The sequence below is a fragment of the Sinocyclocheilus anshuiensis genome, unplaced genomic scaffold (genome assembly GCF_001515605.1).
Source record: "Sinocyclocheilus anshuiensis isolate Anshui unplaced genomic scaffold, SAMN03320099.WGS_v1.1 scaffold1074, whole genome shotgun sequence".
Classification (NCBI taxonomy): Eukaryota; Metazoa; Chordata; class Actinopteri; order Cypriniformes; family Cyprinidae; genus Sinocyclocheilus; species Sinocyclocheilus anshuiensis.
Genome location: NW_015539894.1, coordinates 226,922 through 242,616, shown reverse-complemented (window position 1 = coordinate 242,616; position 15,695 = coordinate 226,922). Strand labels below are relative to the sequence as shown.

The window sequence follows — 15,695 nt, the reverse complement described above, 5'->3', positions numbered from 1 at the left end:
TATATATATATATATATATATATATATAAATAAACAGGACACTTAAAATGATCTGCTTTAAAGCCTAGGCTAGGGAGCTCCACTGTAGGCAATCAGTCCAGGTGGGATATTCCCGTCCCCTATGAGCGGAGTGTTAATCTCAGTAAGATTTCAGATTTCTCATCTTTTAAATATTGAATGTAACTTTCATATTGTTTTCCACTCAGTTGTGTTTGTTGTTATAGGTAAGAACTCTAAAGGAGTCATTCCGAGAGCCTTCGAGCAGTTCAGACTGAAATCATGTGTCGACTTTAAGCCCGGACAGCAGAAGAGTTTTACATCTCTGTGGAGAGTCGTGAAGGGTACGCTATGCTTCAAATTAGTAATCAGGAATATCAGTAATATATTATAGAATGGTCTGATACGGCATGTGCTATAGTGAATGTGTAGAGTAAAATATTTGAGTGAATTATTTACTAGTCAAAAGTTCAGACACGTTTCCTCGTAAAGGCTTTTGTCAAATAAGGTCTTTAAACACATATTGTTCATTGGAAATAAAATGCACAGTTTTAAAGTAAAGTTCTTGAATAATCTGACTAGTAGTGTCGTTACCTTTATCCAGCTATGTGTTGTGTGACTGTGAGTGATTCCGCAGGTGTTGGTCATATATCGGACGCTCGTCTCCTGGAGGACAGACTCTTTCCATTGGAGAGCGCTGTGGAAGAAAAGGCATCGTTGAGCACCAGTTTCTCCACGCTCTGGGATTGAACCATGAGCATTCGAGATATGACCGAGACTATGAAATCTATATGAAATCTAATCAACTATGAAAACATCAGGGAAGGTTGCTACATCATTTTATTGTTCACGTTTAGTGCTGTTTCTAAGGAAGCACTGTAAAATAGTGATTAGATTCATTTGTTTTCCATACTGAGTGTCAGTATTACTAAAGAGCACCTACAGAAAACAAGCCTTGCCTTATGAGCAATCACCTTAATAATGGCAATATTCTTTATTTTTAGGGTATGAGAGTAATTTCAATAAGCACAGTGAGAACGTGTTCACTACCCAAGAAAGCCCATATGATTATTACTCTGTGATGCATTTGGATAAAAATGCCTTCAAAAACTTTAACGGACCCACGATCATAACCAAGAGTCCGGAGCTCCAAGACGTGATCGGACAACTCATGGAAATGAGCGAATATGATGCGATTGAGCTCAACAAACTCTACAAATGCAGTGAGTATTTGACAGTTTTCATTTGTGGCCTTTAATTAAGTCACTGCAGCTGGACCAATATTTGACGACCAAGGACCATTTTGATGAATGTAAATGGTAATGAATTGATTTAGTCTCAGTGCTTGTTTGTTTGCATTACAGATTCCTCGGTCTCTTTCCTCGACCACTGTAGTTTTGATGAGGAATCTCTGTGTGAGATGAGCGTCAGTTCTGCTGCTGGTTACGGCTGGCAGAGAGAGAAGTCAGTGAGTGGCATCAATGTGACCGACCACACATACTTGGGCAAAGAACAGAACGGTGAGACCCGTCACAGAAAGCGTCTGCTTGGACATCAGAGAAAGAGACTTCACTTAAATGAACTCACTTCCATCCACAGCTGCAGTCACTGTTCCACCATAAACTAAACAGCTGTTCTGATGCCTGCAGGGACGTCTTTCTTCATGCACTTCAGCACTGAGCGCAGAAACGAGGGCGACGCAGCCAGACTGGAGAGCAAGACACTGACCCCTACGAGAGACTGCAAAGTCCAGTGTCTGCAGTTCTACTACTATCACAGCGGTCACGAGTCCGACCCGCTCAACATCTGGATCCGAGAGCTGCAGAATCAAGCAGACAGCACGGGAGCTCTCAGACTCATGGATCAGATCACAGGTCCGTCTCTTCCTGCACAACTGGACACATCACACAACATATAGTCCTGTATTTCAGAGTCACTGACCTTCGGTTTCTTGCAGAAACCCCTGGGAATTACTGGAAGCTGCATCATGTGCAGTTGAACGCAAATAAGTCTTTCCAAGTTGTGTTTGAAGCGCGTAAAGGAGCTGGAAACTCCAATGGAGGCTTCTCACTGGACGATATCAATATTTCAGAGACAGAGTGTCCCCTCATATGGCAGATAAGGGACATTGAGAAGGAACTGAACAGTGGGTTCAGGGAACTGTACAGTCCACTGTATTACTCCAGTGATGGGTATCGCTTTGGGGCTCGGTTATTAGAGTCCAGGAATCAACTTACAATATCTCTTTCTCTGGTATCTGGTGCGTGTGATGAGCAGCTGCAGTGGCCTTGTCCATGGAGGCAAATAACCGTCCAGATCCTGGACCAGAATCCACACATACAGAAGCGCATGTCCTTTGAGCAGAGCGTCACCACTGACCCTGACTTGACTCGTTATGGTTAGATCTTTAATGCAATCAGGTTTATTTTTCTGTAATTTTTCATGCGTTTATATGAAACATTTTACTCAAATGAGAATCAGTGTTATTATCTGTAGCTTTTATGGTTCTTTTGAAAGCCATGTTTTGTTCTCTCAAAAGACAAGTATACACAGACAAAAAAAAGCACTTTAAAAATAACACTATATTTAATGAATAGTGTAGGAGAGAACATGCTGTATTGTGTGAATATAGTGACACATGTAAGGCTGGAAGCTTATGTTACTATTGTGAACTAATAATCATAACAAAATACAGGTGAAGGATGACGTGCATAATTCAGTTATTAATATGACTCCATTTAAGATTTGTTATTCTTTGGTCTCCTATTCTTTAAAGGCAAAAGTCTTTCTTAGAACTGACTGGAAAATACAGGATTGAACCTGAACGTGTACATAATGAAAGCCACAATGACTTTAGCTTTCAACATTATCAGTGATAAAAGGAAAGATTCGCAAAGCCTTTAATGCAGACAAAGATACACGGTATGTTAATATACAGACAGTAGAATGAAACTAAATAGAACAACTTCTGCTGTCCAGAAGAGCCTTTCTCCAAAATCAACTCAACCTTTTCTTCTTAAACTCTGAGCAAAGCGTTGACACACGTCATGAATTTTTCCTCATCCAATGGAAACAAAACTACAGGCTTTTATATATTAATATTGCTTAGGCCTACAGAATTATGTGATTACAGATGTTGCGTTTGTGATTTTTATGTAGACTCAAGAAACATTCAGAAACAGGTGCTGTTTTAAAGCCTTCTTCTTTTGTCAATCTGTTAGTTCTGTTAGTGTACACGGTCTTTGCCAGCAAGTCGGGATCTTTGCACTAAATGAAACTGAATGTACATTTATTTAGGTTGCATTGCTTTTAGCGTCTTGCACGACCGCTGTCTTAGGTTTTTCATATTCTATGGAGGAGAAAAAGCTTAATGTAAAATATGATTTGTTTCTTTGGCTTGCACTGTCAAAGTTTTGGTAGTAAATTGTGCATAAGACAAGGAGAGTGTGATAAAAAATGACTTGGTTTCTGGTCGTTGTTTTTACCGCACTACGCCACATAATAAAACTAAGCGCTATACAGTAGTAATGTGAGATGATTTATCAGTGATCAAACCTGCATGATAAACATGTAATAATACTATTTTATCAGCATGTGCGCAGAACACACACATTAAAACTATAGAGGCTCCAGCTCGCCCATGTTTAATGTGCTCTGCTTGACCGCCCCCTACTGGTCATGTGTTTCCTGTAGCAGAGCGTTCCTCGCGGTCCTGCGCGAACACTTTCCATGTGCATTCTCAATGGCCACATCTGCACATGTACACCTTTACAGGCATTACTGCTGTACTGATATTCACTCAGTCCGACGCAGCTGCAGGCCGCTGCTTTACCCTTCTAAACAACATTTCTGTTTGTTCCTTAGAGTTGCTTCCACACCTCAGCCGATCTCAACAACTACAACTACAACTCCCACTACAGCTGCAGCAGAGCCCGCTGAGGGGTAAGACTACAACACCAGTTTAATCACAGTCATTGAGTGGCATCCCAAACATCAAGAGCATTGCTACACGAGAACGAGAACAGCTATCAGCTGTGGCAGGAGTTTCATAACCGTAAATATTGCTGGGTATTCATGCACATCTCCCAATTCAATTCAATTCCGACTCATAAGCTTTGAGCAACTTTGATCTGATCATGATTATGAGTTTAGCTCTAACTTGCCCCAAAACACCTGTCTGGAAGTTTCTAGTACGTCTAGTAATACCTTCATTACCTAATTTAGCTGTGTTTAACTGGGGTTGGAACTGAACTCTGCAGGACAGTGGCCCTCCACGACCGAGTTTTACAACAACTGAGGACATCCGAAAATGTCCAGAGAGAAGATTAATTGCACATATATATATATATATATATATATATATGAAAATATGCTTGACTTGTCTTTTTTTTTTTTAAATGTTGCTGATATTTGTTTAGTTTGATTACAATAATTGGTCACATCTTAGTTTGGGGACCAGTTGCTTATTAAAATGTATATAACTGGCATATTTGATGATTATTAATACTTATAAAGCACATATTAATGCCTTATTCTGCATGACCATATTCTACATCCCTTATTCCACCCCATACCTAAACTTAAACGCTACAACTACCTTACTAACTCTTGATAAGCAGTAAATTAGGAGTTTATTGAGGCAAAAGTCGTAGTTAATAGTGAATATGTTTTACTTGAGTGTTGCCGCACCAACCAATGAGAGTGATTTTGAACCAAAGGCTGATTGGTCAAAAATATATAAGTTATTTACAAATATATAAACCTGCGCTGGCTCTGTCTTTCTCACACTCACGCACGCGCGGTCACCATATAATAACGCCAGATCGTTTCAAAACAAATGCTGAAGCGCAAAAATCCCAAACCTGACATTCTGTGGATGAGGAGCGGACTCAAATGAAGCAGAGCTCACGAGTCTTTCACAGAACTGCTGAAATGATTCACTGCATGCACCTTACGTTATTAAAATATATGCAGTGAAATGAGTATATTTCTATTGCATTAATGATGCTTGTACCTGTCTCTCGTCTCTTTTAGTGAGTGTGTGGACATCTTTTGCAGTTCCAGTGTCACGACTGCTTCCACTCTGATCATCTTGGTGCTCTGCTTTCTTTTGCTAGTCAGTTAATCATGACGAATCGCTATTATCACTGCAAAAAACTACATCTATCTTCAGCCATGTGATAGTTAAGGGTGTATTGTTAATTAACTGAGATTCTTACCTGTCTGTATTCATTTATGTAAAACCAGTGCTAATCTTAGCTTTAAACATAATAGTTATCAATATATTATAATGTTAAGCTCTTATTGTAATCATAATAAATGATTCACACATTCTCTGAAGAGGTTTGGGTGAATATTTACAATATTTGTGTATTTTCAATGTGATAAATCACTGCCTGAACACTATTGGTAGAGTAAATCCCAAAAGTAATCAGTTTTATGAATATAACTAAAATGTTCAAGTGTGTGAAACGTGTGTTGAACTGCATTGATGAAATAAAATGGATTGCATTAATACTGCTGGCATTTTAATGCATTGTATTTTCAGGCCTTGCATTTTTGGGGCTGAAATTCAACACAGTTGTATATATATTTAAGCTGTGAATATTTCAAATGAAAACATTTCATACACAGTTTCTTTTTTTTTTTATTCAATATTCCATAGAGTTCATTTAAAAAAAATGCCACCTATAATATTCAACAAGCAATGTATTTCACTTTACAAATTCAGTTCAACAACTTCCAGATAGAGTCATTCATTCATTCATTCATTCAATCCTTCACAAAAACTGATTTACAGAAATGGGACAAGCGGTAAGTAGAAACCGAAATCAGAAAAGTTTGTGAATGCATGTAGACAACAGCCAGATACAGGTCGCATGTTAATGCCAGGTGTAAACACATTTCACTAGTTAATTAGTTACGTGGCTGTTTATTAGTATAAAGCACTTATTCTACATGACCATATTCTACATCCCTAATCCTACCTAATATCTAAACTAACAACTATCTTACTAACTATTAATAAGCAGCAAATTAGGAGTGTATCATAGTATACACATGTTCATGTTTCCTTTCATTTTCTTTCGTGATGTGATCTTGATCAGATGTTGAAACGCATCACATTGCATTAGGACACTGTGTACGTGTCGTAACTCTCCACTTTATAAATTCATAATTCTGTGTAATTATGTACCATTTTTTTCTAATCGGTCTCTCGCAGTTCTCTGAAGAGGCAGCGCGCTGTCAAAGCTTTCTGTGGTGACTCTTCATTCTCAGGTTTCAGTTTCTGACCTTTCTGCAAACCCGTTTGACCAGTTAGTTAAAAAGAGTGATTAATTTGCATATCTGGCAGCACTAGTTCTGATTCTAAACAGAGGATAGACAACACATACGACTTGATTGCTGTAATTATCAGAGAAAACAATATACATCAATCATATCAACACAAGCATTCATCAGGGGCTCATATGCTCCTGTAAGAAGGGTCTAGCGATGCCTGTGTGTCACTAATTTGAACTTATTTTCCTAAATAAAAGTGTATACTTGACACTCCTGTCTTGGTTTATTCTTGTCAGAGTTTGTTTCTTGACATACATAACTTATCTTTGACAACACAGGCATTACACACAGCTTTAATCACAAACACATGCATATAATAAAAAATGGAAAGTGGTTGTTAATTACATAAACCTCATATGAAACTAAAACACAGAATACAGGCAATTCTATTTAATGATTTGTCATTTATTTTTAAAAGCATTACACTTTTAAGAAAACATTAATGTGTCATCATACTACTACTACTACTACTGGGTCTTGCCTTGTTAGACAGAATGGCATTTACTGAAATCGCACCTCTGGCGTTTACTGTATTCTATTATTTCTATGCAGTCTTGAGATCGTAGACTCGAGCGCGAGGACGGAACTGTTATTATGGTCTGGCCGTGTGACGTCATCAGCGTCTGTTGCGGTCGGATGAAGAGAGGTTTGTGCTTTTTAAAACTTTTGAGCGTTTAACTCAATGTCAGCCACTCGGAAAAGTCTATAGTTTTTAGCAAGAACCGTGAAATGTATTAGCATCAAAGGAAATAGACAATATCCAGGGAATAACTTAAATTAACAAAATAAAAAGTTTCAAGTATTCTATTCGTTTTTCGTCTTTCTCAGTTTATTTCGTTAGTTACATTTCAACAGTATGGTGTTTTGTTTATAGTTTGCTCAGTTTATGGATTCTTCCTTCAGTTTACAAATGAAAATGTATTTTCCAACTTTATTGGCGAGGCCAGATTTACTAGATAACTTCCAGACCTCTTTCCACTCGGTTTGACATAAAGTTAATTTTTAGTTGCTTTAGATAATGTATTTCTGCATGTTGACTGTTAAAAGATTTAATTATTCTGATGTTAAACACACAGATAAACTCAACTGAGATCCACGTGCCTCACTATTATAAAGATGGTGTTTATTAAAGAGGAGAGAGAAGACGTGATTGAAGAAACATTCAGAGTCCAACATGAAGATACTGAGGAACAAACAGGTTGGTTTTCATTCTCAAAGCTGAACTCACTCATGTGATCCTTATTCAGATGTCCAGCTCTACGTGGTAGAAAACACAATTATTGACATTCCTGTGCATATGAACTGATTCTATGTATTTTTGTGGATTTTCTGTCTTTTGTTATTTGATTAACATGCACAGTCAGCAGCAGGAATATTAGGCTGCTGTCACTTTAAGAGCCACACAGATTCAATTTACTGTTACTCATGTATTTTCATTTTCAACTGTTTACGTTCACTGTTTACATAACCGACGAGCGTCTACGTGATTAATCACCAAGCGCCACATTTTGACAAATTTTTGTGTGTATTTAACCTTTTATGTGCACCTTAAGCTAAAAGTTGACTTGACTCGTCTGTGTTGTTTTCCGTCTCTGAGCGCATGCACAGAAATCCCCCTGAGGAACAGCGCTCTTTCATGCTTATAAAACATGAATAAATCTAATATACTTTGATAAATCAAACACATCCCATTTTGCAAAAGTCACGTTACATGATTTTACTGATTTGCACTAGGCTTTTATGGAGGAGGAAATGCGCACCGCTGGAATGGTGCGCAATAATCGCTTTATCTCAATTATTGTATTTGCATAATCGTTGGAGGCTGAAATCGAAACTGTATTTCAATTAATTGCACAGCTCTCCCAAAAACTGTTCACAATTTAGGTTCCTCGGTGTTTTGTCATCATGTAGACACAGTTTTGTGTGAACTGTACGATAACAATTGGAGAAGTATAGGGGAAGAAAGTGCTTAAGTTTGATCTAAGGGAGCTCCAATCAGGATTTTTGGAGCCAATCACAGGAAGCAGTATCTGCCGATACGACCACCGATACCCTTCTTTTTTTAAGCCGCCGCCTTATCATGTAGAATTATTTATAGTGATGCTCCAGTCAGGATTTACAGACATTCATTCAGGGCCTGAATTTCATTTTTGAAAATAGGGGGAATTCCCCTCTTAGGTGGCTCTTGTGGGGGGCATTTTTGAATTTGAGGGCTGGAGGAGGGCATTTTTTAGACATTTTTCAAAAATATATATTTATCTCACCTAAATGTCTGATCATGCAGTGCATTTTTGTTTTGTAGTGGGTCAATTGCTGAACAATAGCTTACACACAGCACAAGCCTGATCTCGTGAGCTGTATATGAGGCGGCCTTATGTGTGCGCGCTTTGAGTGTGCATGAGAGCACCATATCTAGGACAGCGTGCGAGTGCTGAATGGTTTAAACACTGGCAAGACTTAGAAAAGAAATGCAAATTATAAACTTTAGTGATGATACGACACTGCCTTGATTGTGCAAGGTTGTGCAATTATTACTACTGGACCGAGATTGAGACGGTGCCACTGCATGTCATGCCAAACCTCTCACGGCAGGCGCGTACGCCATCAGCTTGAGATCGGCCTTTATAGAGACCGCCGATCAAACTTCCCAAAGCAATTATCGACCGATAGCGATCGGTAGCTGATCAGTTGGAGCAGCCCTACTTTGAAATGAGTCGATGTATGCAAAAGTTATTAGACACTTCCTGTTTCCCTATCTTCGCCATAAATTAGTTGCCTCGCCACGGCCAAACCATTTAAAAATCCCTTCGCAATTTAGCATCCCCAATTACTTTAGCTCATGCTGACCGAGTTTGGTGGTGATTGGATTATATCCCTAGGACGAGTATATCAAATTACAGAAAACTGTGAAAACGGTAAAAAAAAAAAAAATGTAATAAACGGCTTCCGTGTATGACAGATACCACAAGTGACAGAAAAGTGTCTATTACGTTTGAAATATGGATATGAAAACGCATGGATTCACTACAGAAGGCCTTTATTCACCCCCCGGAGCCCCATTATTTTATTATGGATGCGCGCGCTTTATTTGACGTCTTGTGGACTGTTCAACAGAAACACCCGCTGACTGCAATGATAGAGCTTGGAATAGCCAGGTCAATTTTTAATATAACTCTGACTGGATTCGTCTGAAAGAAGAAAGTCATATACACCTAGGATGCTTCGAGGGTGAGTAAAACACAGGCTAATTTTCATTTTTGGGTGAACTAACAACGCTTTAAATCCTGGTGTTATCTTGTATTTCTTTTTTTTTTTTGCTTTAGATCTGATGGCACTGAAAGAGGAGAGTCAAAAACTGAATGAAGTAGAACCGAAAGATCAGTGTGAAATACATGATTTCATGACTGGAGAAAAATCCACAAAGACTGAAAAGACTTCCTCACGAAAAAGAGCTCAGAATACCGAATCTAACAGTTATTTCACTTGCCAGCAGTATGGAAATAGTTTCAATCAGAAAACATTACCTTGAAGTCCACATGAGAGTTCACACTGGAGAGAGAGTCCTTACACTTGCCATCACAACCCTCTACATTGCGAGTAAATCACTCGCATATGCGACTAAATCTTCACTCTCTGCGGCTAAATGATGTCTAATATTAGCCATTGGCTAATAAATTCTCAGATTTTACTCGCCAGTGTGTGAGTTGGAGGCTAAGTATAGCAACTTAAGTTAGTTTAGCACAGATATATGTTCACTCGCCGAACACTTTGACTGTGCGCTTCAGAGTTTCATTCTCTGTTAAGCAATCTGTGCTATTTTTCAGTTCATCTCAATGGATGCACAGCACATCTGTATTTGATGTACCATAAACTCTAGTGTGAAGGCGCACGACTCGCTGTCGCTTTGTCTCACACACGCAAAGAGAGAGAGAGCGAGAGAGTCTTGCATAACATGCAGTATTGACGCGCTACATGTAAACTATATTCTTTGTTGTATTTTCCTGTCAAAATAACGGAATTCTTCCTCATTTAAGAACTGCCAGTTTCTCCGGTGGTGGGCGGAGCTAATACGCAAACAGCAATCTCATTGGCTGGCGCTCAGCTATTATCGTCCCCGTTTTGATTTCAGCGAATCAGTTCGAGCGAACGCACACCACCTGATTAATATTCATAAATCCAGCAGCTCGTTAATCCTTAGTGCGTTTTATATTGTTCTTATTAGTAGAATTCGTAGAATTATTATTATAAGTATTATTGTTAGTTTTTTCACATTTTTGGAAACCATAAATGCCCACATGAAAGCTCACACTGGAGGGAAGCCGTACTCCTGCCAACAGTGTGAGAAGAGTTCACTTCACATATAAAAGAGATCTGAAACGTCATTTGCAAACTCATTCTGGAAAGAAATAGCCGGGTTCTGAGTGTGGCAAGAAGAAGTTAACGAAAAGGAGCCATTTCAAAAATCACCTGCACATTCTCTCTGGAGGAAGGTGATTTGATTGTGATCGGTGTAATAAAAAATGGATTTTGCCATCACGATTACAGATTCATATGAAAAGTCATGCAGATGTGAGACCATATTTGTGTTCTTTGTGTGGAAAGTGGTTAAAATGGCTCAGTACTAAAAAATATGTATCTGTGTGAAATTATGGCTGAATCTGATTTTCCACTTTCATGACCATTTGCATTCTTTACCTCTTTATAATTGGTATAATTTTGCCTGATTTTGTCATATATGAACATGTGAACTGCTGTGGCTGCACCTGACCATTTGATTTGCTGTAGTTCAGTGCTTCTCAAACTTTTTGTTGTCCCAAGGCATCTTTTTGTCGCTGTTGTTGTTTTTCATAATACAATGATGATCTTACACTGAACAAAAACCATTGTTACATTATAACAATTTTATTATTGAAATGGTACCCAAGTACTGGTACTTTTGGCAACACTGGGTTGGAATAAATGAGGTCACAAAATGCTTACTGCAAGTCTCCTCTTTATTACACCATTTTCAGGTTTCACTGTAATCATAATGGGGCATAATTGTAAAAGCTGATATCTTAATACAAATGCAGTGATAACCTTTGACAAGTAGGATTTTAAATGTAATAATAGTGACTTTAAAGTCTAAAGATGAATTCAAAAGCAAAACTTGTTAAAAGAGTGGTCCTTGTTATAATGGCAATTTCAGGGAACTTACCATAGGAATATAGTAATTTTTCACCTTTTTAACTGTTAAAGAGGCTGTCGGGTACACTTAAATCCTGCTATTATAGCCTTCCAAACACTAAAATATTGATAGTTTTTGACCTAAGGAGTCCTGAGGAGAAGTGCACTAGACTGGTTTTGTTGAGACAGATCAAAAAACCTAGAACTAGTTTAGAAAAGTAGGCTTTTTAAATAATCTCAAATATTTAACAAACGGTTTGATTGACAGCAGTGGTTCTAGAGGCAAAGTTGTTTACAATTAACATATGATAATGAATAACGAGGGTTCCCACGCTAGTTGAAAGTACTTGAATATCAGACACATAGATTCAAGGCCTGGAAAGTACTTGAAAACAAATATAGGTCCTTGAAAGTGCTTGAAATAATGGTGCTATTTCAATCAAATTTCCTATATGCGCTGTCAAAGGCAAAACGAAACAGCGCTAATGATTGGGGTGGAGGGGTAGCGCGAGAAAATTCTTAGCATGCGAGCTGATGCGCAGCCCTGCATGAGCCTATGGAGAAGCAGTGCATTTGCAACTGAAAACTACTGCGTGCGACTATTAAAAATATTTAGGAGCACCAGTGCAAATGACCGAATCAGCATATTTGTGTTTGCGCTGAGGGGAGCTTCAAAGGTTTCTGACGTATTTACAATGTGTTTTTTGCAGCGGTGAGTAATGTATCAGACATATCTGTTGATTCCTTGAACATGTTAATCAGAATCCACTCACTGCTCAACACGCCGTTTTGCTCAGTGCTGAGTTCTGCAAGCTCACGAATCCTCTCATTATAACAACAAAGTGAAGACGGGGGGTAAATAAGAGACTCACTGTGCAGTGTAGAGAGCTGCGTTGATGGAGCTTTTGCGATAAACGAAGGAGAGGGACAGCTTTTAATGATGCAAATGATATTGATTTAATAGAACAGTTCATTAAACAAGAAGTACTATTAAGTGACTTGCTTTGTCTGAACACTATTGCCTGATTTCCTCTATTTCGTCAACAAAAATAGTTTCAAACAAAGTAACAGCTGAGCCGCTGCGCATCTCCATTCAAACACAGAGTTGTTTCGTTTATGCATGAATGGCATTTTTTAAATTAATCTGATTCAGTTACTCATTCATAAAGAAAGTCACTTGCTTTCGTTCCTGAATGAATCAGCCGTTCGAACGAATCAATTGAATGAATGATTCAGTTTAAAAAATCAGTGACTTGCCGCCACCTACTGGCAGTTTTACTTTCATTTTAAAGAATTTTTCTGTTATTTAAATCTTTTAATATTTCTATATTCAAAATGTTATATTTAAAACATTAACCTCAACATGAAGTTATGAATTTAATTGCACTCATGCGACCGCTGAGCCTCATTAAACCATCTGAAAATACACCTACAAGCCACTTTTCTGTTTTTCTGTGCCACCCGTGTAGTACAAATTTTTTTTTTAATACTGATATCCTTTGATTGGTAACTTATTCTTATTCTACTTGTTTTTATTCTGTTGTTTTAATTAGAAATTAAAAAAAAGCTCATAAATATAATATTTTTGAATTTGACAAAAGATGTCATACTTTTAATAAAGTTAGAAAAATGCCAAATAAATGCCAAAAATTACAAAGGTATAAACAAAATTCCCTGTAAATCACTTTAAGGAGTCAAACATCATCTCGTAATGGGAAGGCTAATATTTGATCAGAATTGTTGATTATTTTGATTACACAAGTGCTCCTAAAAAGAAAAGTAAGCGTAGAGCCCTGTTTAACAACTTTTTATTAATTTAAAAATTGAGAAATTCTTTCAAATTTAAATATTTTACAAGAATTGCAGCAAAAACCAGTTTGATGCAAGAATGTTTTTATATTTTTATGTTTATATTTTAGAAATTCAAAATTCCTTTGAACACGACTGCTCAAACTGGTCTAAATTTATGAAACCTACACATTCAAAACCTCATTACTCTGAAATTTTTAATGTAAATGTTAAGTGTAAGTGAAATGTTAAGTACTGTAAGAGGTCTTTCATGATGCTACATATGCTGGGGTGTGAATTTGATAGGTGCTTGATATAAAATAAATGGTACTTTAAAAAGTCCTTGAATCTGGTGTTCATGAAAGAGTGGGAACCCTGTGTATGTGTGAAACCCCACATGATTACAGAGGCATAAAACACATTTGCGTGGCCAATTTCTTTCAAAATTTTCACAGACCTTTAGGGACATGTTTAAGACAGGCCCGCCTCCGATAACCTTGTCTCAAACTTCATTGGTTGATGATGGCCAAGTTTTTCAAGATACATGAATGTCCTCATAGGCAGATGTGGCGCTTTGGACAAAGTCAAGTCAAGTCACCTTTATTTGTATAGCGCTTTTAACTACAGATTGTGTCAAAGCAACTTTATAGTATTAAATAGGACAAAATAGTGTGTCAATAATGCAAAATGATAATAGTAAACACTCAGTTTTCAGTTAAAGGCAGTTCATCATTGAATTCAGTGATGTCATAATCCAGCTCAGTTCAGTTTAAATAGTGTTTGTGCAATCAAGTCAACGATATCGCTGGAAATGAAGTGTCCCCAACTAAGCAAGCCAGAGGCGACAGCGGCAAGGAACCAAAACTCCATCGGTGACAGAATGGAGAAAAAACCTTGGGAGAAACCAGGCTCAGTCAGGGCCTAGTTCTCCTCTGACCAGATGAAACCAGTAGTTCAATTCCAGGCTGCAGCAAAGTCAGATTGTGCAGATGACTCAACTGGTTCCTGTGGTCTTGTCCCGGTGGCCGTCTGAGACAAGGTCTTTACAGGGGATCTGTATCTGGGGCTCATCTAGTTGTAGAGGTCCTCTAGGTGCTGATCCACCATCTCGGCTGGATACGTACTGGATCTGGGTGACTGTAGTGACCATCTGATCTGGATACAGACTGGATCTGGTGGCTACGGTGACTTCGGAATAAGAAAGAAACAGACTAATATTAGCGTAGATGCCATTCTTCTAATGATGTAACAAGTACATTGGGTGTTTTGGGAAGTGTTCCCAGTTCCAAAGACACTGCATGCCAATTTTCAATTTTGTTTTTTCTATTATAGTGCCACCAAGTGGCCAAACTCTGCTGTTTTTTTTTCATGTGCCCTCAGATTGAGAAACATATGCGTACAAAGTTTGGTGAAAATATCTCATTCTGTTCAAGAGTTAAGGTTTTAGTAAAAGTGGCCCTCTCCTTTTGTACGTGGTGGAAATGAAATTGGAGAGAGCCATTTTGTCTGTCTTCAGCCAAGGATGACAGTGTAAGAAAAATGATGAGGACGATGAAGATCTCGATGAAGATGTTTATTGCAGCATAGCAGTGACAAAGTACATGTAGTACCTTGGGTTCAACGGAGTCGGAATGAACCACGAACATCCTAAGCTCAAACATTTTATACTCTATTACGTTCGTCTTCCCGCGTCATCTTCCCGCATGCAAATAAAGTTTCGTCTTAAATGTAAATTGCGGATAACAATGAAAATGATAGCCTTCCGTTCCCACATCTTTGGTAGTCTTTCAGGTGGAAACAACCAAATGTTAAGGTGATAGGATTATCTAGAATCCCTAGCAATTATATTCAAGTACCCTTTTGGTCAGCAGATGGTTCTTGATGGCCTATTGCCGCTCCCACGCTATAGGTGACGATTGACGAAGTAACGTTCAGGAGATACTATTTACATATTATTGAGATCGGAAAGAATTATCTCTATGATAATTAAGCTCTTTGTAGAGAAAGGAGAATAGTTTAATTTGGAGTGGAAGTTTGGTCGAGGAAGACTATAATTTCTTACAGTCCTCTCTTTGATGCTCTTGGCCCGGAAGAAGCATCACATCCACTCCCTTACACAGATCACACCTCCCTTTGCTGGGCAGGTGCCCAGTGGCGGTGAAGCCCTGGCTTAGGTCGATCCCTATTTATGGCCATCAGAGATTCTTACCCGTCACCTCATGCACACTGGTTACAGCTCCGTTTCATTTGAGAAAAATTATCACAGGGTTTTTTGCTTGTTAAAAAAACAGGATAGTTTAAATTTAGAAAATGTTTCTAGGGTTTGGAAGAGGTAATCAAGAACCATCACAACCAAGGGGAGCGCCCAATATTGATCATTGAACTATCTGCAATTTGACGTT

The 15,695-nt window shown here is 38.2% G+C and overlaps 1 protein-coding gene across 1 annotated transcript; it reads left to right on the top strand.

Annotated features, from left to right (window-relative positions):
- Window positions 1-67: 67 nt before the first annotated feature.
- LOC107685896 (meprin A subunit beta-like) lies at window positions 68-2,400 on the top strand. The gene is made up of 7 exons (XM_016482629.1): window positions 68-142; window positions 225-341; window positions 635-823; window positions 1,002-1,220; window positions 1,362-1,517; window positions 1,647-1,871; window positions 1,955-2,400. Exons 4-7 carry the CDS (start codon window positions 1,079-1,081, stop codon window positions 2,398-2,400), a joined length of 969 nt encoding a protein of 322 aa, XP_016338115.1. The 5' UTR covers window positions 68-142; window positions 225-341; window positions 635-823; window positions 1,002-1,078.
- The last annotated feature ends 13,295 nt before the right edge of the window (window positions 2,401-15,695 follow it).